This window comes from Muscardinus avellanarius, assembly GCF_963383645.1.
Source record: "Muscardinus avellanarius genome assembly, chromosome: 10".
NCBI classification, from domain to species: Eukaryota; Metazoa; Chordata; class Mammalia; order Rodentia; family Gliridae; genus Muscardinus; species Muscardinus avellanarius.
The window spans coordinates 87,558,123-87,572,732 of NC_137796.1; the positions used below are offsets into that span (position 1 = coordinate 87,558,123).

The window sequence follows — 14,610 nt, forward strand, 5'->3', positions numbered from 1 at the left end:
ACAGAGACAGAGAGACAGAGAGAGAGACTGAGGATTAAACCCAAGAGCATTCTATCTCCACTACAACCAACCTCAACCCTTATTTATTTGTTTGTTTGTTTGTTTATTTATTTATTTATAAAACAGATCCAGCTAGCCGGGCGTGGTGGCGCACGCTTGTAATCCCCGCGCTTGGGAGGCAGAGACAGGAGGATCGCGCAGGTTCGAAGCCAGCCGCGCGCGCTGGTTTAGGAGACCCTGTTTCCAAAATGAAAATGTAAAAAATAGGTCTGGGAGTGTAGCCCGGAGGTAGAAGGGCTTCCAGGAACCCCAGTACCACCAAAAAAAATAAATAAAAATAAAAAAAATAAAACAGGTCCAGCTAGAGAGTCTTACTATGTTGCTGACAGTCTTGCTGTGTTGCTGAGGCTGGCTTTGAACCTGCAATCCTCCTGTCTCAGCCTCCCAAGTACTAGGCTTACAGACATGTGCCACCATGGCCGGCTAATTTAATTTGGGGATAAAAGAATATTAAAATAACTTTGACAACTTAAAAAAAGCAAGTGTGATTTGTCAATTAGAATAACTCGAACCTTTAATATCAGACTGTATAAGGTAGTGAGGGCTAGGAGAGGCAAGGAAGATGGAGGCTGTGTGTGGGTGTGCGCAGTGAGAAAAGGCCCGAGTGGTGACTTTCTAAACCAAAAGCAAGTGAGACTTCTTGTCGCGGAGGGTGTTTGAGGCGGCTGTTCAGCATCAAGTGGTAATTCCTTAGAGTGGAGAGCTCCTACTCTGACTCGGCCCATGCACAGGAACAAGGAGAAATCTAATACAGCTTGAGACGCAAAACAATTTCCTAAAAGGTTCCTAATAAGCAAAAACTGAGTGATCAATGTAGTATTTAGATATAGTTGAAAACTATAAAACAATCTTTTCAGGTGAAAGGAATATCTAATATCTTAAGTATCTAATATCTTAAGATATAAGAAAGAGATGGCGTTCTTTGCTTAGAGGGAGCAGACAAAGCTTAGCTCAGAGCGGTACAATTCAGTGCTAAGCGGCCGGGGGCCCAGAAAGAAGGGGCATAGGCACGTATTCCTTGCACAACACTCTCATGAAGAGCAATTTAGAAAGTCTTACTAAAATATAATTTCAAACTAGTAGTCAAATTCCAATAATGACTGCCTACTTCCTTCTCCACCCCCACCCCCAAAATGATTTTCCTTTCAGAAACAAAACCAGAACCGAGTTCTACTAGGAAATGCTGGAGCCGAGTCTCAGGCACTCGAAGTGTGGGCACTGTCTCTCCAACCCAGTGACGTACTGTGTCTCAACTGTGTGAACTATGATTTGCCTGATTTATCCTTGGAAAAGTCACAGGAGTCCAAGAACCTTCTGGGGCCATCTAGTTTTTGTCCTTCAGTATCCTGAAGGCAGATAAGTTCAACATCCAGAAATATCCTTTGATTTGTTCTTTCTCTGATATCTTGTGTCCTTGGGATCAAAGCCTCTTTCACTGGCACCAAATAAGGCCCAGTGAGGCGTTTTGGCCATATAATCCTCTGCACTGAAAGTCTTTGATCCACCGCTATCTTCATAGTCCTGGATGAGCGCCTGGAAGCGGGTATAATCGATCCACGTCCACCATTCTCCGTCAATCTTAAACTGGAAAGAAAAACATTGTCAGGTCAAAAGTGAAAATTTCCACAGGGGGGGAAAAAATCAAATAAATATTATTTTAAAAATCACAAGCCTGATTATTTCTATCATATTAAATTTTTTACGTGTTCTAAATATGATTTCCTAGCAAAGCAACATCCTGCAAAAGAGTCCCTTGGGACTACCACCATGCCCTGCCTAGAAGACCTGTCTGGAATCAAGAAGACCTAAGGAACTGGAAGTTTATCTTGAGCGGTATCACAGACAGAGCTTAAATTGCCTGGTACAGCCATGTGCTAATGGTCTAATTCTGATTCCTGCAGTTACTGCTTTTTGTCTGGTATAGATTTTCACGGCACTGTTAACAACACCTAGTAGAAGCCTTTTTATTACTGAACTTTTCTTGAGTTATTAGTAAAGCTTTAATCAATGACTCCCAATTCTGAAATGCTAACTCGACCACTCCAACTAGCCTTTTCAGCCTAATGTGCGTACAATATCTCATTAGTAGAAAGCCTTGTTAAGAATTTCAATTCAATAAAGGGGAATAATCCAATTTGTACTCTTAAGCAAATTGCTTCTCAAAAGTCACTGTGGAATAATGACCCAGAATGAAGAAAACAGAAAGAAAGCTGAGGAGCCTCAGAAGGAAACACTAATTGAACTGTGAAGGCTTCTAATTCGAAGCAGCTGCTTGGCATTTATTTGTGCAAATGTATAACTAATAGGTTGAAACTGGCCTTATAAACAGACAAGTGTTTCTGTTATACACTGACTTAAAGAAAAAGAAATCTCTAATTCTGTGAACCAAGTTAAGCAATAACCTATTTTTTTCCAGCTGAAAAAAATATTGAAAATATATGGTTCCTGGTTGAGGCAAGTGTCATCATGGCCACATGAGGCAAGGCCACACTCTCTATACCACCTCAAGGCCCAGTGGGCGCTCTTTTTTCTTCTTCTTCTTCTTTTTTTTTTTTAGTATGAGGGATTCTTTCTACCTCTGAGCTACACCCCTAACCGCATTTTATTTTTAATTTTAAAACAAGGGGGGTCTCACTGGGTTTCTGAGGGTCTCACTAAATTGCTGAGGCTGGTCTTGAACCTGCGATCCTTCTGTCTCAGCCTCCTAAGTACTGGGACTACAGGTGTGCACCACGACGTCCAGCATGAATGAATATTCTTAATAAGCCGTATGTTTGGCTGTTCTACAATAAATTTTTTTATATAAAGAAACACTGAAATTTGGGGGGAATAGACAGAAGATCTGAACAGAAAAGCCAATAAAAGTGCCCAGCTGTGGAATAACACGGAGCAGTAAAAAAATATATATATATATATGGTTCCTGGATTTAAAATATAAAAATATGCTGATTTTAAATGGCTTCTGATTTTTAAATCCAACAGCTAGGAGCTCTTTAGAGAAAAAAAAATGCCAAACAAATGTAAAAGTTTAATTAGTCTATCTATGAATTATGAGGCATTTCCTTCTAATAAGACCATTCTTTGAAATAGTGCCCCAAGGGTTCGATGAACTCTACAGCCAAAAATGTAAAATCCATATCTTCATGTTCCCTTCCAAGACGAAATGCCCCGAGTGTTTTCTACCACTGTGAAAGAAATCGCTGCCAGGTGTTGAGCCTCCAAACTGCAGGCTCCAAGGTGACCCCTTCCCCTGGTCCCTTGCGTCCACACAGTGGACGGGCCAGACTGACTTCCTGGCGGCTCTTCCTCTGAGGCTCTGCACCCGTTTTCCAACTGACTCTTTGCTTTCCACTTCTCCAGACCTCCTGCGATCAGTGAGCCTGCAGCAGAGACGGCACCAGAACAGTCCGGAGGCCAAGCCTCCACCTGGGGCTCTTCCTGAGCTAGCTGTCCCGTGTGAGCCTGCGCTGTTGCCTCTGTCGGGTTCACGCCAATCCCTTTAGTCCATGACGGTTCCTCTGCCGCACCGTCTGCACTGAACTTGCCCGATGACAACGCACGGTCACTGCTTCTGGAGTTACCTCCCCGCTCCACCCACCCTGGCAGGACTGCTGGCCGAGCGAGCAAGTCGGACCCACCGCCTATGCCTTCTCAGGACATCAGGGCCCAGCCCCCTCCTCTTTACTTCATTTATTTATGTGGGGGGGGGTTATGAGGGATTGAACCCAGGGGTGTTCTGCCTCTAAGCTACCCCCCTAGCCCTGTTTATTCTTTTATTTTGAAACAGGATCTCACTAAGTTGCTGAGGCTGGCACTGAACCTGTGAAATTTCTGTCTCAGCCTCCCAAGTCCTAGGATGACAAGTACGTGCCACCACACCTGGTCCTCTTTCCTTCTTAACAAAGCTAGGAAATCACATGATCAAAAAGTTCCACCTGCCCCACTGACACCTTGACGAACAGGTTAGAACTTTGCTATTAGCCACATAGAATAGAACACACGGATCCGCAGGCCTTCAGGACAGAAGGCTCCACACGCATGACTGGACACAGGTGGCTTCCTGACCGGTGTAGGAGGAGACGAGACGTTAGCAAGGATGTCAGCAAATGAGGCCAAGAACGATGCCGCTCACTGTGTTCTCCTATCAACACCTATGGGGGACCAGCCACGGACCTGGCTCTGTTTCTGACATTTCAGAAACAAAGCAACACAGCATGTGAGGTGATGTGCAAGGCATGCTGGGAGAACAGAGACAGATGTGTAAGTCACAATGCCCCCAAGGGCATCTGGGAGAAAGATAACCATATGCTCTTCCTTCTTATTCCTCCTCCCCATTCGGGGTTTACATCTCTAGGTCTAAAGTCTGGTCCCTTAGAATCCATCATCCTGCTCTTCCTTCTCCCTCAAACTCTACCAATAATCACTTGCCGTGGCTTAGTTTAAGAGGGACTAAAGGATTAGTTTGGGCTAGAACAGGAGACCTAAACTTTTTTTTTTTTTGGTAGTACTGGGGTTCCTGGAAGCCCTCTACCTCCGGGATACACTCCCATGGGCTACACTCCCAGACCTATTTTTTAACTTTTTTATGTGGAAACGGTCTCTTAAGCCAGCGAGGCTGGCTCTGAACCAGCGCGATCCTCCTGTCTCTGCCTCCCAAGCGTGGGGATTACAAGCATGCGCCACCACGCCCAGCCCTGACCTAAACTTTTTTAAGCACAGTCTATAGTAAAAAGAAAAAAAATACAATGTATAGCTCAATCTAGTATACACATACTCACCCACACACAAAACAAACTGTATGCACTGTACATCGCCTTTTAAAAAATTTGCTGGCTACAACGCAGAGCATCAATTTCTAACTTCAGATGCAGTTTCAAAAGTTCTACACTGGGAGACCTGGTCTCTACTGACTCTAAAACTCTACCTCATACAACTAGTTTAAAATGAAGAAGTGAATTGTACAGATAGGAGCCTAGTGAGCTAAAATCTGGCAGATGACAAGAGCTAAGAAAACAAACTGGAAGACCAAGTAGGTACAGCACACGGTAGGTGCCAGCTCAGCACACAGTAGGTGCTAGCCAGCTCAGGCTGCCGTCACAAAATGCACAAGAGAAGCCCATTTTCTCCGTTTTGGAGGCTGGAAATCCAAGATGAGGTTCATTCGGGTTTGGTTTCTGCTGAGGGCCCTCCCTGGCTTACAGATGGTTGCCCTCTCACTGTGTCTCACATGGCTTTTTCTTCGTCTGTGAACACAGAGGGTAAGCAAGTTAAGATCACTGGTGTCTTTTAGGGGCACCTGAGTTGTTTTGTTTCACTTTTTATATGGTACTGGAGGTTGAATCCAGGGGCACTCTACCTCTGAGCTACACTCCCCATCTCTATCTTATTTTTTGTTTTTAAACAGGGTCTTGCTAGGCTCCTGAAAGTCTCATTAAGTTACTAAGGCTGTCCTCAAATTTGCAATCCTCCTGTCTCAACCTCCCAAGTTCTGGGATTACAGGCATATGCCACCATGCCCAGATTTGATGTCTCTCTTTTTTTCTATAAGGACATTATTCCGATCAGATTAGGTCCTCATTTACAATCTCAGTTAGCCATAATTATTTCCTTAGGAGATTATCTCTAAATACAACCACACTAGGGGTTAGGATCTTGAGGTGGGGGGGACACAAATATCTAGTCCAAAATAGGTTACTCTGAAATTAGTGCTGGGCCATCAGACACCCCCAAAGGCAAAACCGAACCCTATATATGCCCTTTCTCAAGACAATCAGAGAATTAAAATACTGAATAAAAATAGCTTAGAAAAGAGTCAGCGTTTCAAGCGAAGGGCAGAAGCTGAAAGGGCAAATTTTAGTATGATTGACGCACAAATACCACTGACATCCAGCTGCATAAACAGAGAAATGAAACCCAAATCATAAAGCTTGAGGTTAAGTATCCTGAGACTTGAAGTCACCCTGCTTCAAGAATTCCTCAAATCCACGGTACAGGGTGAGGTAAATCTATGCAGAATTACAAATAAACTGAAAAGGTCACAGATGATCTCCAAAGCACACCACAGGGCGGTAAGGTAGAGCCTGACTAAATAAAGCCAGGCTGCAGAAGACCCGTGGCCGCTGGGCTGCAGGAGCCGGTGCGAGGCCCTCGGGCTGGGCGTTCATGGCCAGCAAGGGCTTCGCTCCGTGTCTTTCACCCAGTGAAATGCACCGCACACAATCATGACCACAGAGGTTCTTTATCACTGTAGATGTTTAAAAAGAGTCTACTAGGGCCGGGATGCAGCTCAGTGGCAAAGCGCCTGCTTTGCAGGTGTGGCGCTCTGAGTTCGATCCCCGGTTTCAAAAAAGACAAAAAAAAAAGAACCCCTTTAAAAAAAAATAAGCTAAGAGTCTACTAAAGACTGGAATAAACACATTCACTTTCACTTCCTCCTGAAATCCCACTAACATAATGGTGAGGACATTTTAAAAGGTACACAACTTATAAAAACAAAGAAGTCAGGGAAGGAGAGAACAGTATCAACTTTCAAGAGCCAAAAAGATACTGGGTACAAGTGATGACTGGCTTAGCAGAAGACAGCCCTTAGAATCCTACGATAGTGGAGAAATCTACAATTCAGCCCAAACTATGCTTCAGAATTCCCCCCAGGCTCAGAAACTGGTGGCACTAATAGCCCCTGGACATGGAGGATGAGGGGCACCTGTCCACTCCCCCTAAAAAACCCACAGGTTGGTTCTGCTTAAGGAATTGTTAGAATTTCACATTCCTGAGTCCTGGACATAAGCAGAGCTAAGTGCCTCCCACCATGCCAGCAGAAGAGAGCGGCTTATCCCCAGAAGACAATCTCGACGAGGGACTCTGTTAGTATGGAGTCTGTGGTATGGTGCAGTGTACCTGCACAGGGCTGCCACACTGAAGACAGGAGCTCAGAACAGCCCTATTCCTTTTCATGCTTCCAGACCACCAGCAGCCTGCAAGCTGAGGAAGGCTGAAAAAACTTCTTCTGACCTATCCAAGGGCACATACAGAAAGATGCCACGTTTGGGGTTCCCTAAGGAAAAACTCAGCTAAATCAACCAGGACAAAGTCAAGCCACGCATTTAAGACTTTCAGTGTGCTTTTTAGTTTCCTGTTCTTAAATATGAACAGATAATCAATGACCCTCAAGTAGATGCGGAAACTTCTAGCATAAAAGAGATAAGTGCCGGCCTTGGTGGTGCACACTTGTACTCCCAGTATGTGGAGACTGAGACAGGAGGAGAGCAGCAACTCAGTGAGACACTGTTTCAAAATAAATAAAATAGGACTGAGGGTGTAGCTCCAGAAAGAATACCTCTGGGTTTAATAGGAAGCGAGGGAGGGCGGGGCTGTGCTGGAGACACACAGCGCATAGAAGGCGCTCAGAAGGCTGCGCGGCTCAGGGCTGGGAGCGGCTGCCTCACCTGCGCACCCCACCTGCGCGCCGACCTACGTGGGCCTGTGGGTGCCTGTGAGCGGCTGTGAGGGGGAAAGCTTGGCAGCCCTGCCTCCCCTGTGTCTCTGCATCCTCCTCACCCTCCTCTGTGTGACCTGCTCAGCTCTACATGCAGACACATTAGTCATTTAGGGAGTGACTAATGAACACAAGGCTTATCAGCTCTGAATGTACCGAACCTATCTCATTCCCCTTCCAGGCTTCAAGAGTGCAAGGCTCTGAGCTTTCACAGCAGCCATCTCAGGACTGAGTGTTCAGTCCCTGTCGTGCTCCACGCAGGACCAGCGGGGGGCAGGCGCACCATTGCAGGATGAGACTGCCCCCCAGGACCACAGCCCAAGAGATGAGACATCACAGGATACAGACAAAAAGTGCCCCCTTGTTATGGTTAGACACGGAATGACCCCTTGAAGAGAACATAAATTGGTGTTTGGAGCTGACACAATTGAGTCAGCTCAAATGAGGGTTGTAATCCCAGAAATGAATAAATCCACGGAAATGGATTTAGCTGGATGGTACCTGGTTGGCCAGTAGGGTACAAATGGAGGTGGGTCCCTGGGATGCAGCCTTGAGAATTATATCGGTCCCTCCATCCTCTCTCTTTGACTCTTTGATGTAAAAAGCACAGCCCATGTGCTCTCCCTCAGAGATGTGCACTCCCCAGCCTCTCATAGACTGAGGCCGAAACTGTAAGAAAACAGATCCTCTTTTTTCCAAATTAAGTGGTCAAATCTTTAGATTATGGCTGAAGAATGCTGACAAATGCACCCCTACAAGTGATAAGGACTCCAGAACCACTTCACAGAACCAGAAGGAGAGAATGATCAGCCAGACCGCAGTCTGACCAAGGTAGCCTGACTGTGCGCCTCTCAGTGGCTCCTCTGTTTAACCCTGAAGCTCCCATCAGCAACACAAAGCCAACGCGGAGACATCCATCTTACTTTGCCCTCCCAGTGTGGCTGCCCTATGGATTAAAGCTCCTTTGGGGCCATTACCTTTTCGTTTTGGGTTTGGGGGCAAGTGACCAGGCCTGGTTTGTTGGGACCCCTAGAGTCAGGCCTCTAGCCCTGACTCTGGTTAGCACAAAGTCACAATAACGCAAAAAAGGAACAACAATCTAATAAAATTCTGGTATGTGTTGTTGGGAGGATGGGACGATGGAGAACAGAGCTTAATCCTTATATTTCATGCTATGCAGTATTAGCGATACAGAGACAAATGCCAAAAGGACAAGCTACCTAGAAAAATTTAAAGTGGCTGCTATTTGAGAGGTGAGGGACGAGATATGTTTGTGCTTGAGAAAGGTACAGAAAATTCTAGGGCACTGCCATTTTTTATAACAAGCTTTGACTCTCAAAACTTTCTATGTAAAATTTTGACAAAACTAAAGGTGAAAATATTAATAACTATCTATTCAAGAAAGGAAAAAGTGTATTACTGACAACCTCACCCACCCATGCAGGACAGAGGAAAGGAAGGCATGGGTGTACACGGTACACACAGGGACTAATCCTCGGGAGGTCTCCTGCGCTGTACAGGGCACTCTGTTTGGTTCTCTGTCTTGTGGAGTCCGCCTAAGGATATGTTGTGGTTCGGTTCCTATCTTAAACTGAGGGCCAGGTCACAAAAGCTAAGTGTAAAACATGCAGCAGATCTCATCCTCAGGAAGCAGACAGCCAAGACTCAAGTTCAAGGGTGCTCAATTGCCCATGGCCGGTACGCCATCCCATGCTATCCACTATCATTTAAACTGGAAATGATAGCTCTAATAATAACTATGTCTTTTTTTTTTTTGTACTGGGGATGAAACCCAGGGACACTGTACCTCTGAGCTACACCCCCACCCCTATTTTATTTTTATTTTGAAACAGGGTCTCACTAGGATGCAGAGGTAACACGCCAACAGGCCACCAACATGCCCAGCATCGTTTTTACATTTTTAAGGAGAGTGTTTATGTGTTACTAATGAGTAAGGATTATTCTCTAGATAGGTCTCCCAAATATGCAGTCATGTCTATGACTCAAGCAGCTGGGGAAATCCTGGCTAAAGGAAGGGCGAGGGGCAGCCAGATCTTCTCATAACTCAGATGTACATGTTAATTGGGTGGGAACAGAGAAGGGGTAGCTCAGGGGAGAGGTGATTTTGGAATACTGAAAAGTGACTTTTAGAGGGGGAAATGCTCCAGAGCCAGGTGTGGTGGCGCATGCCTATAATCCTAGTACTTGGGAGGCTGAGACAGGAGGATCACGGGTTCGAGGACAGTCTCAACAAGTAGCAGAACTCTCATCAACCTAACAAGACCCTGTTTCAAATAAAAATATATATATAGGGCTGGGGATACAGTTCAGGAAGTAGAATGCCCCTGGGTTCAATCCCCAGTATCCCCCCCACACCCCTCCAGTAGTACCTTCTGAATTCCCCAGACATGTGATTTTGGTTATCGCCAGTGGTCGCTACACGGTGCTCTTTGTTCTTTGGTTTGTAGGCAGAGACCACACAAGTGTCAGCGCACACCTGATTGCCTGTGAAGACGGAAAGCCCAGAAGAGCTACCCTTTTCTAAGTTACTAATGACAAGTAGAATTCACATGGCAACAGCTGCCTGCGGAACCCTTTTGAGAGACAAAAGTACAATAAGATTAAATTCTAGATCTATCCGAGTGCAGCTGAAATTTTTTTTATGTGGAAACTCATTTTCTGAAATTTCAATCTTAATCTCCAATTTTGTTGGAGTAGAGATGACGCCTCTGAGCGGTATCACCAAAATGCCAGTTTTTTCTTTTTTCTCCTGTTATTTCTCTAAAAGTAATTGCTGGGAGTAATCAGGCCTCAGATAAGAGTGAGATCTGCACATGTACCACAGAAGGAAATATTCAGTCGGTAGGTTTTGTAAAGAGAACATTACACGAACCTAAATGGAGACATTCAATTCCCTTCTTCGTCCAAGAGAGGAGGGCGGGGGAAGGGGGCCGCTCTTCTTTCCTCCCTTCATGCACTGCAAGTCCTTATGTCTAAGGGGAAGGACTCCACGATCAGTGCTCACTTACCCATAGAGTCACAAATCTGGCAAGAACTCTTGGAGCTGAAGATGTGGAATCAGAGCGATTACTGCTGGTCGACTGGGGCACCTCGCTGTGCCTCTCCTGTCTCAGTGCCCCGGAGCCTTTGAGGCAGGGCAGTGTCGTTGTTCCAAGTGGGAACTGTATTCTGAAACATCTGGAAGTGGAATCTAGCTGTGCCTCGTATGCCCTTGGGCAAATCTGCACCTCTTTTGGCTTCAGTCACCTCCTTGGCACCATGAGGAAAAAACAGTATTTATACCCAGAAGATTTTTGTAAGGATTAAATAAGTTAACGCTCTTCTGAGGCTTGTCACAGTGACCTTAATAAATGTCAGGTTGTTGAAAGTATCCGCAGGTTTCACAACTAAAGACTGACACCAGACATGTTACCACTAATGAAAGATGATAGAAGATAATGAGAAGATCATCCTGGAAGACAATAGAATAGTATCTTCAAAGTGCTAAGAAAACTCAGCTTAGAATTGTCTACTCTGATAAATAATCATTCAAGAGTAAAAATGAAATAAAGATTTTCTTTTGGAGGGGGAGTTGGGAGAACTTAGTTTAACTCAGTTCACTCAACAGGAAACTGAATCCAGCAGGAACTGGGATGGAGGAAATGAAGGTCAAACACAGAGGTGGAATTTGACCTGAACTAGGACTAAAGAGCCCAGAAGACAGAGGAGAGTCCTTGTATCAGGCTGAAGGTAGAGAGCAGGGTTGATTGACTTCCAAAATTCAACTGAGTCGCTTGTTGTGGTGGTACATGCTATAAACCCTGCACTTGGCAGGCTGAGACAGAAGGATTGCAGGTTCAAGGCTAATCTTAGCAACTTAGGCCATCAGCAAATTAATAAGACCCTATTTCAAAAATAAAAAATAGAAAGGGCTGGGATCAAAGGGAGAATACCTCTGGGTTCAATTCTCAGTACCAAAAAAAAAAATCATAATTTTTGTTTTTGTTTTTTGGTACTGGCAACTGAACCAGGGGCATTTTACCTCCAACCTATACCTCCAGGACTTTTTTTTTTTAATTCTGAAACAGGGTCTCACTAAATTGCTAAGGTTTTTCTAAGTTGTTGAGGCTGGCCTTGAACCTGTGGTCCTTCTGTCTTAGCCTCCCAAGTATGGGCAGTACAGGCATGTGTCACCACATTAAGCTAGTCTATATTCTTAAACTTCTCTATAAATCAAATCTGTTGTAAAACATACAGTTTATTTTCTAAAGTAAGTAAGTTTTAAAACTATGCTATGTGGATTCTGCAAACTGCATTTCACCTTTTTAGTGAAAGGCTCCCACCAGACATGATCCACCATAATAGGCTACCATTAATATGTGGAAGAGACTTGAATGTTTCTGAACTAAAATCATCAAAACTTATTGGACTCATCATGGTCTAATTAATTTCCAGACAGAACTAAAGTTACATTTAATTTGGTGGGCAGAAAGCTGACTATACCTCCTTGTTTCAGACACCCTCCACAGCACCTGAGCCCATTCTCCTCCGGCAGATGCCACCTTGCCTCTCTCCCTCAGCCCTGGAACTAAGATACCTTTTCTTTCTTTTTTTCTCTCTTTCTTTCTTCTTTCTTTCTCTCTCTCTCTCTCTCTCTCTCTCTCTCTCTCTCTCTCTCTCTCTCTCTCTTTCTCTCTTTCTTTCTAAAACACTTTTATTGGTGCATCATCATCTCACATCATTATGTAGTTCAGAGTGACTGGGATTATTTTTCTGAGTGTGAACCCCATTTGTCTTTCTGTTGTTCAAAGCCAGAAACACTCACCGAGCTTTCTATCACCTCCTGCTTTCCTTCCCACAAGGAGTCTGCCTCTTACCAACTGCAGAAACTCCTTAACTTATAGAGTTTAGGCATCACATCTAAATGACAAAATTATTCTAGAGACAAATTAAAAATAAAACTTTTCAGTAACATTCCACTATAATAACTAATAAATGATGTGCATGTGGCATAGTGGGTGCAGCGGTGAGATCTTTGCCCTGCAAGTGGCCATGGTAGATAGACCACCACGGACTCTCCAGGGGCTGCCTCATGGAGGGAAAATCTTACAAGTTTAATGCAGGATTTTTAAAGGTCATCTAAATGTAAATATTTAACCAATGCTTTGAATCTCTCTAGAATTTCTTTTTTCATTAAAGTCTTGAAAATTATATATAGAGAATTCTTTATCTAGGAAAACTACCCTTCAGAAATGAAAAAGAACCACTCAGATAGAGGGCTAATATACAGAATATACAAAGAGCTCAAAAGACTCTACATTAGCAAAACAAATAACCCAATCAAGAAATGGGCAACTGAACTGAATAGACACTTCACAAAAGAAGAGATATAAATGGCCAAGAGATACATGAAAAGATGTTCAACATCACTAGGCATCAGGGAGATGCAAATCAAAACTACGCTGAGATTCCAACTAACCCCAATCAGAGTGGCAAGCATAAAGAAATCAAACAACAAACAAATGCTGGTGAGGATGTGGGGAAAGAGGAACTCTTTTATACTGTTGGTGGGAGTGCAAACTAGTTTGACCACTATGGAGATGAGTGTGGAGATTCCTTAGAAAACTGGGAATGGATCAACCATATGATCCAGTTATACAACTCCTGGGTATTTGGTCAAAGGGGTTGAAATCAGAGAACTACAGTAACATATGCATACCTATGTTCATAGCAACACAGTTCATAATAGCCAAAATATAGAGCCAACACAGGTCTCCATCAACAGATGAATGGATTGCAAAATTATAGGAAATACACACAATGGATTTTTATTCAGCTATAAAGAACAATAGCATGTCATTTGCAAGAAGATGGAAAGACCTGGAGAGCATTATGTTAAGTGAGATCAGCCAAGCACAGAAAGAGAAGGGACATATGTTTCCTCTAATATGCCCAAACTAGGGAGCATTGGGGACACCAGAGGGACTCCAGAGATGGAGGGGAAACCTCAGCAAAGCTAGAATGAAAGGATAGGAGAGGAAGAAGGCTGAGGTTGATTAATAGAGGAGCTACATCCGAATATGTGTAAAAGTATGAATGTAGCATGGTCAACCTGGACACTCATTGTTGAGAGGGGGGAGGGGAATTGGGGGAAGGAGAGGAGAGGGCACCAAGCACAGTCTAAATGTAGACCATTTTCACTATGATCCACATATAAATAAAATAAAATATAAAAAAAGAAATGAAGAAGAAACCCAAATATTTCAGATGAAGGAAAATGTAGAGGACTGGTTGCCATCACACCAAATGAGAATTGCTGAAAGAAATCCTTTAAACAGATGAGGAAGATTTCAAAGGAAAGTTGGACTGTTAGGATGAAAGAAAAGAAAAGAGTAATCATGAATAAATAAACTTTTTGTTTCTTGAGTTTTCTTTCTAAGTTGTAATTGGTGGTTGAAACAAAAATTATATTATCCCAGACAGGTGTACTTGGGAGGTTGAGACAGGAAGATTTCGGGTTTGCCGCCAGCTTCAACTATTAATGATGCCCTATTTCAAAATAAAAAATAAAAGAGGGCTAGGGTGTGGCTCAGAGGTAGAATGTCCCTAAGTTCAATCCCCAGTACAGGAAAAATAAATAAATATAAAAATATAAATTATATTATCCTATGTGGTTTCAATATATGTGCAGGAAATAGTTAAGATATTATGAATGAGAGAGAGTAAGGAGATAAAGAGAGGAAACATCTCCATATTTCACTCAGACTAGCAAAATGTTGACATTAGTAGACTGATATATGTGTATAATGCAGAATCTAGATCAACTACCACAAGGTCTGTACAAAGAGATAAACTCAACATCACTACAGATAAATCAAAATGAAATTCTAAATAGACTGCCAGAAAAGATTTTCAAAGGCATGATTCAACATTGTTTCTAAGAAACTTATCTCAAATATAATGACACAGGGAGCTTGAAAGTAAAAGGGTGGAAAGAGATATATCATGCAAGCATTAATCAAAGGAAAGCAGAATGGCTATATTACAACAATGTA

General features: G+C 43.4%; 1 protein-coding gene across 1 annotated transcript in view; it reads right to left on the bottom strand.

Moving 5' to 3' along the window:
* Window positions 1–1,422: 1,422 nt before the first annotated feature.
* LOC308267759 (S-adenosyl-L-methionine-dependent tRNA 4-demethylwyosine synthase TYW1) overlaps window positions 1,423–14,610 on the bottom strand; it is a gene marked incomplete at its 3' end in the record, with an annotated part of 138,017 nt that continues 124,829 nt past the window's right edge. The window contains exon 8 of the mRNA XM_080702667.1: window positions 1,423–1,644. Within this exon, the coding sequence (XP_080558793.1) occupies window positions 1,423–1,644 (222 nt within the window). The remainder of the gene's footprint in view (window positions 1,645–14,610) is intronic.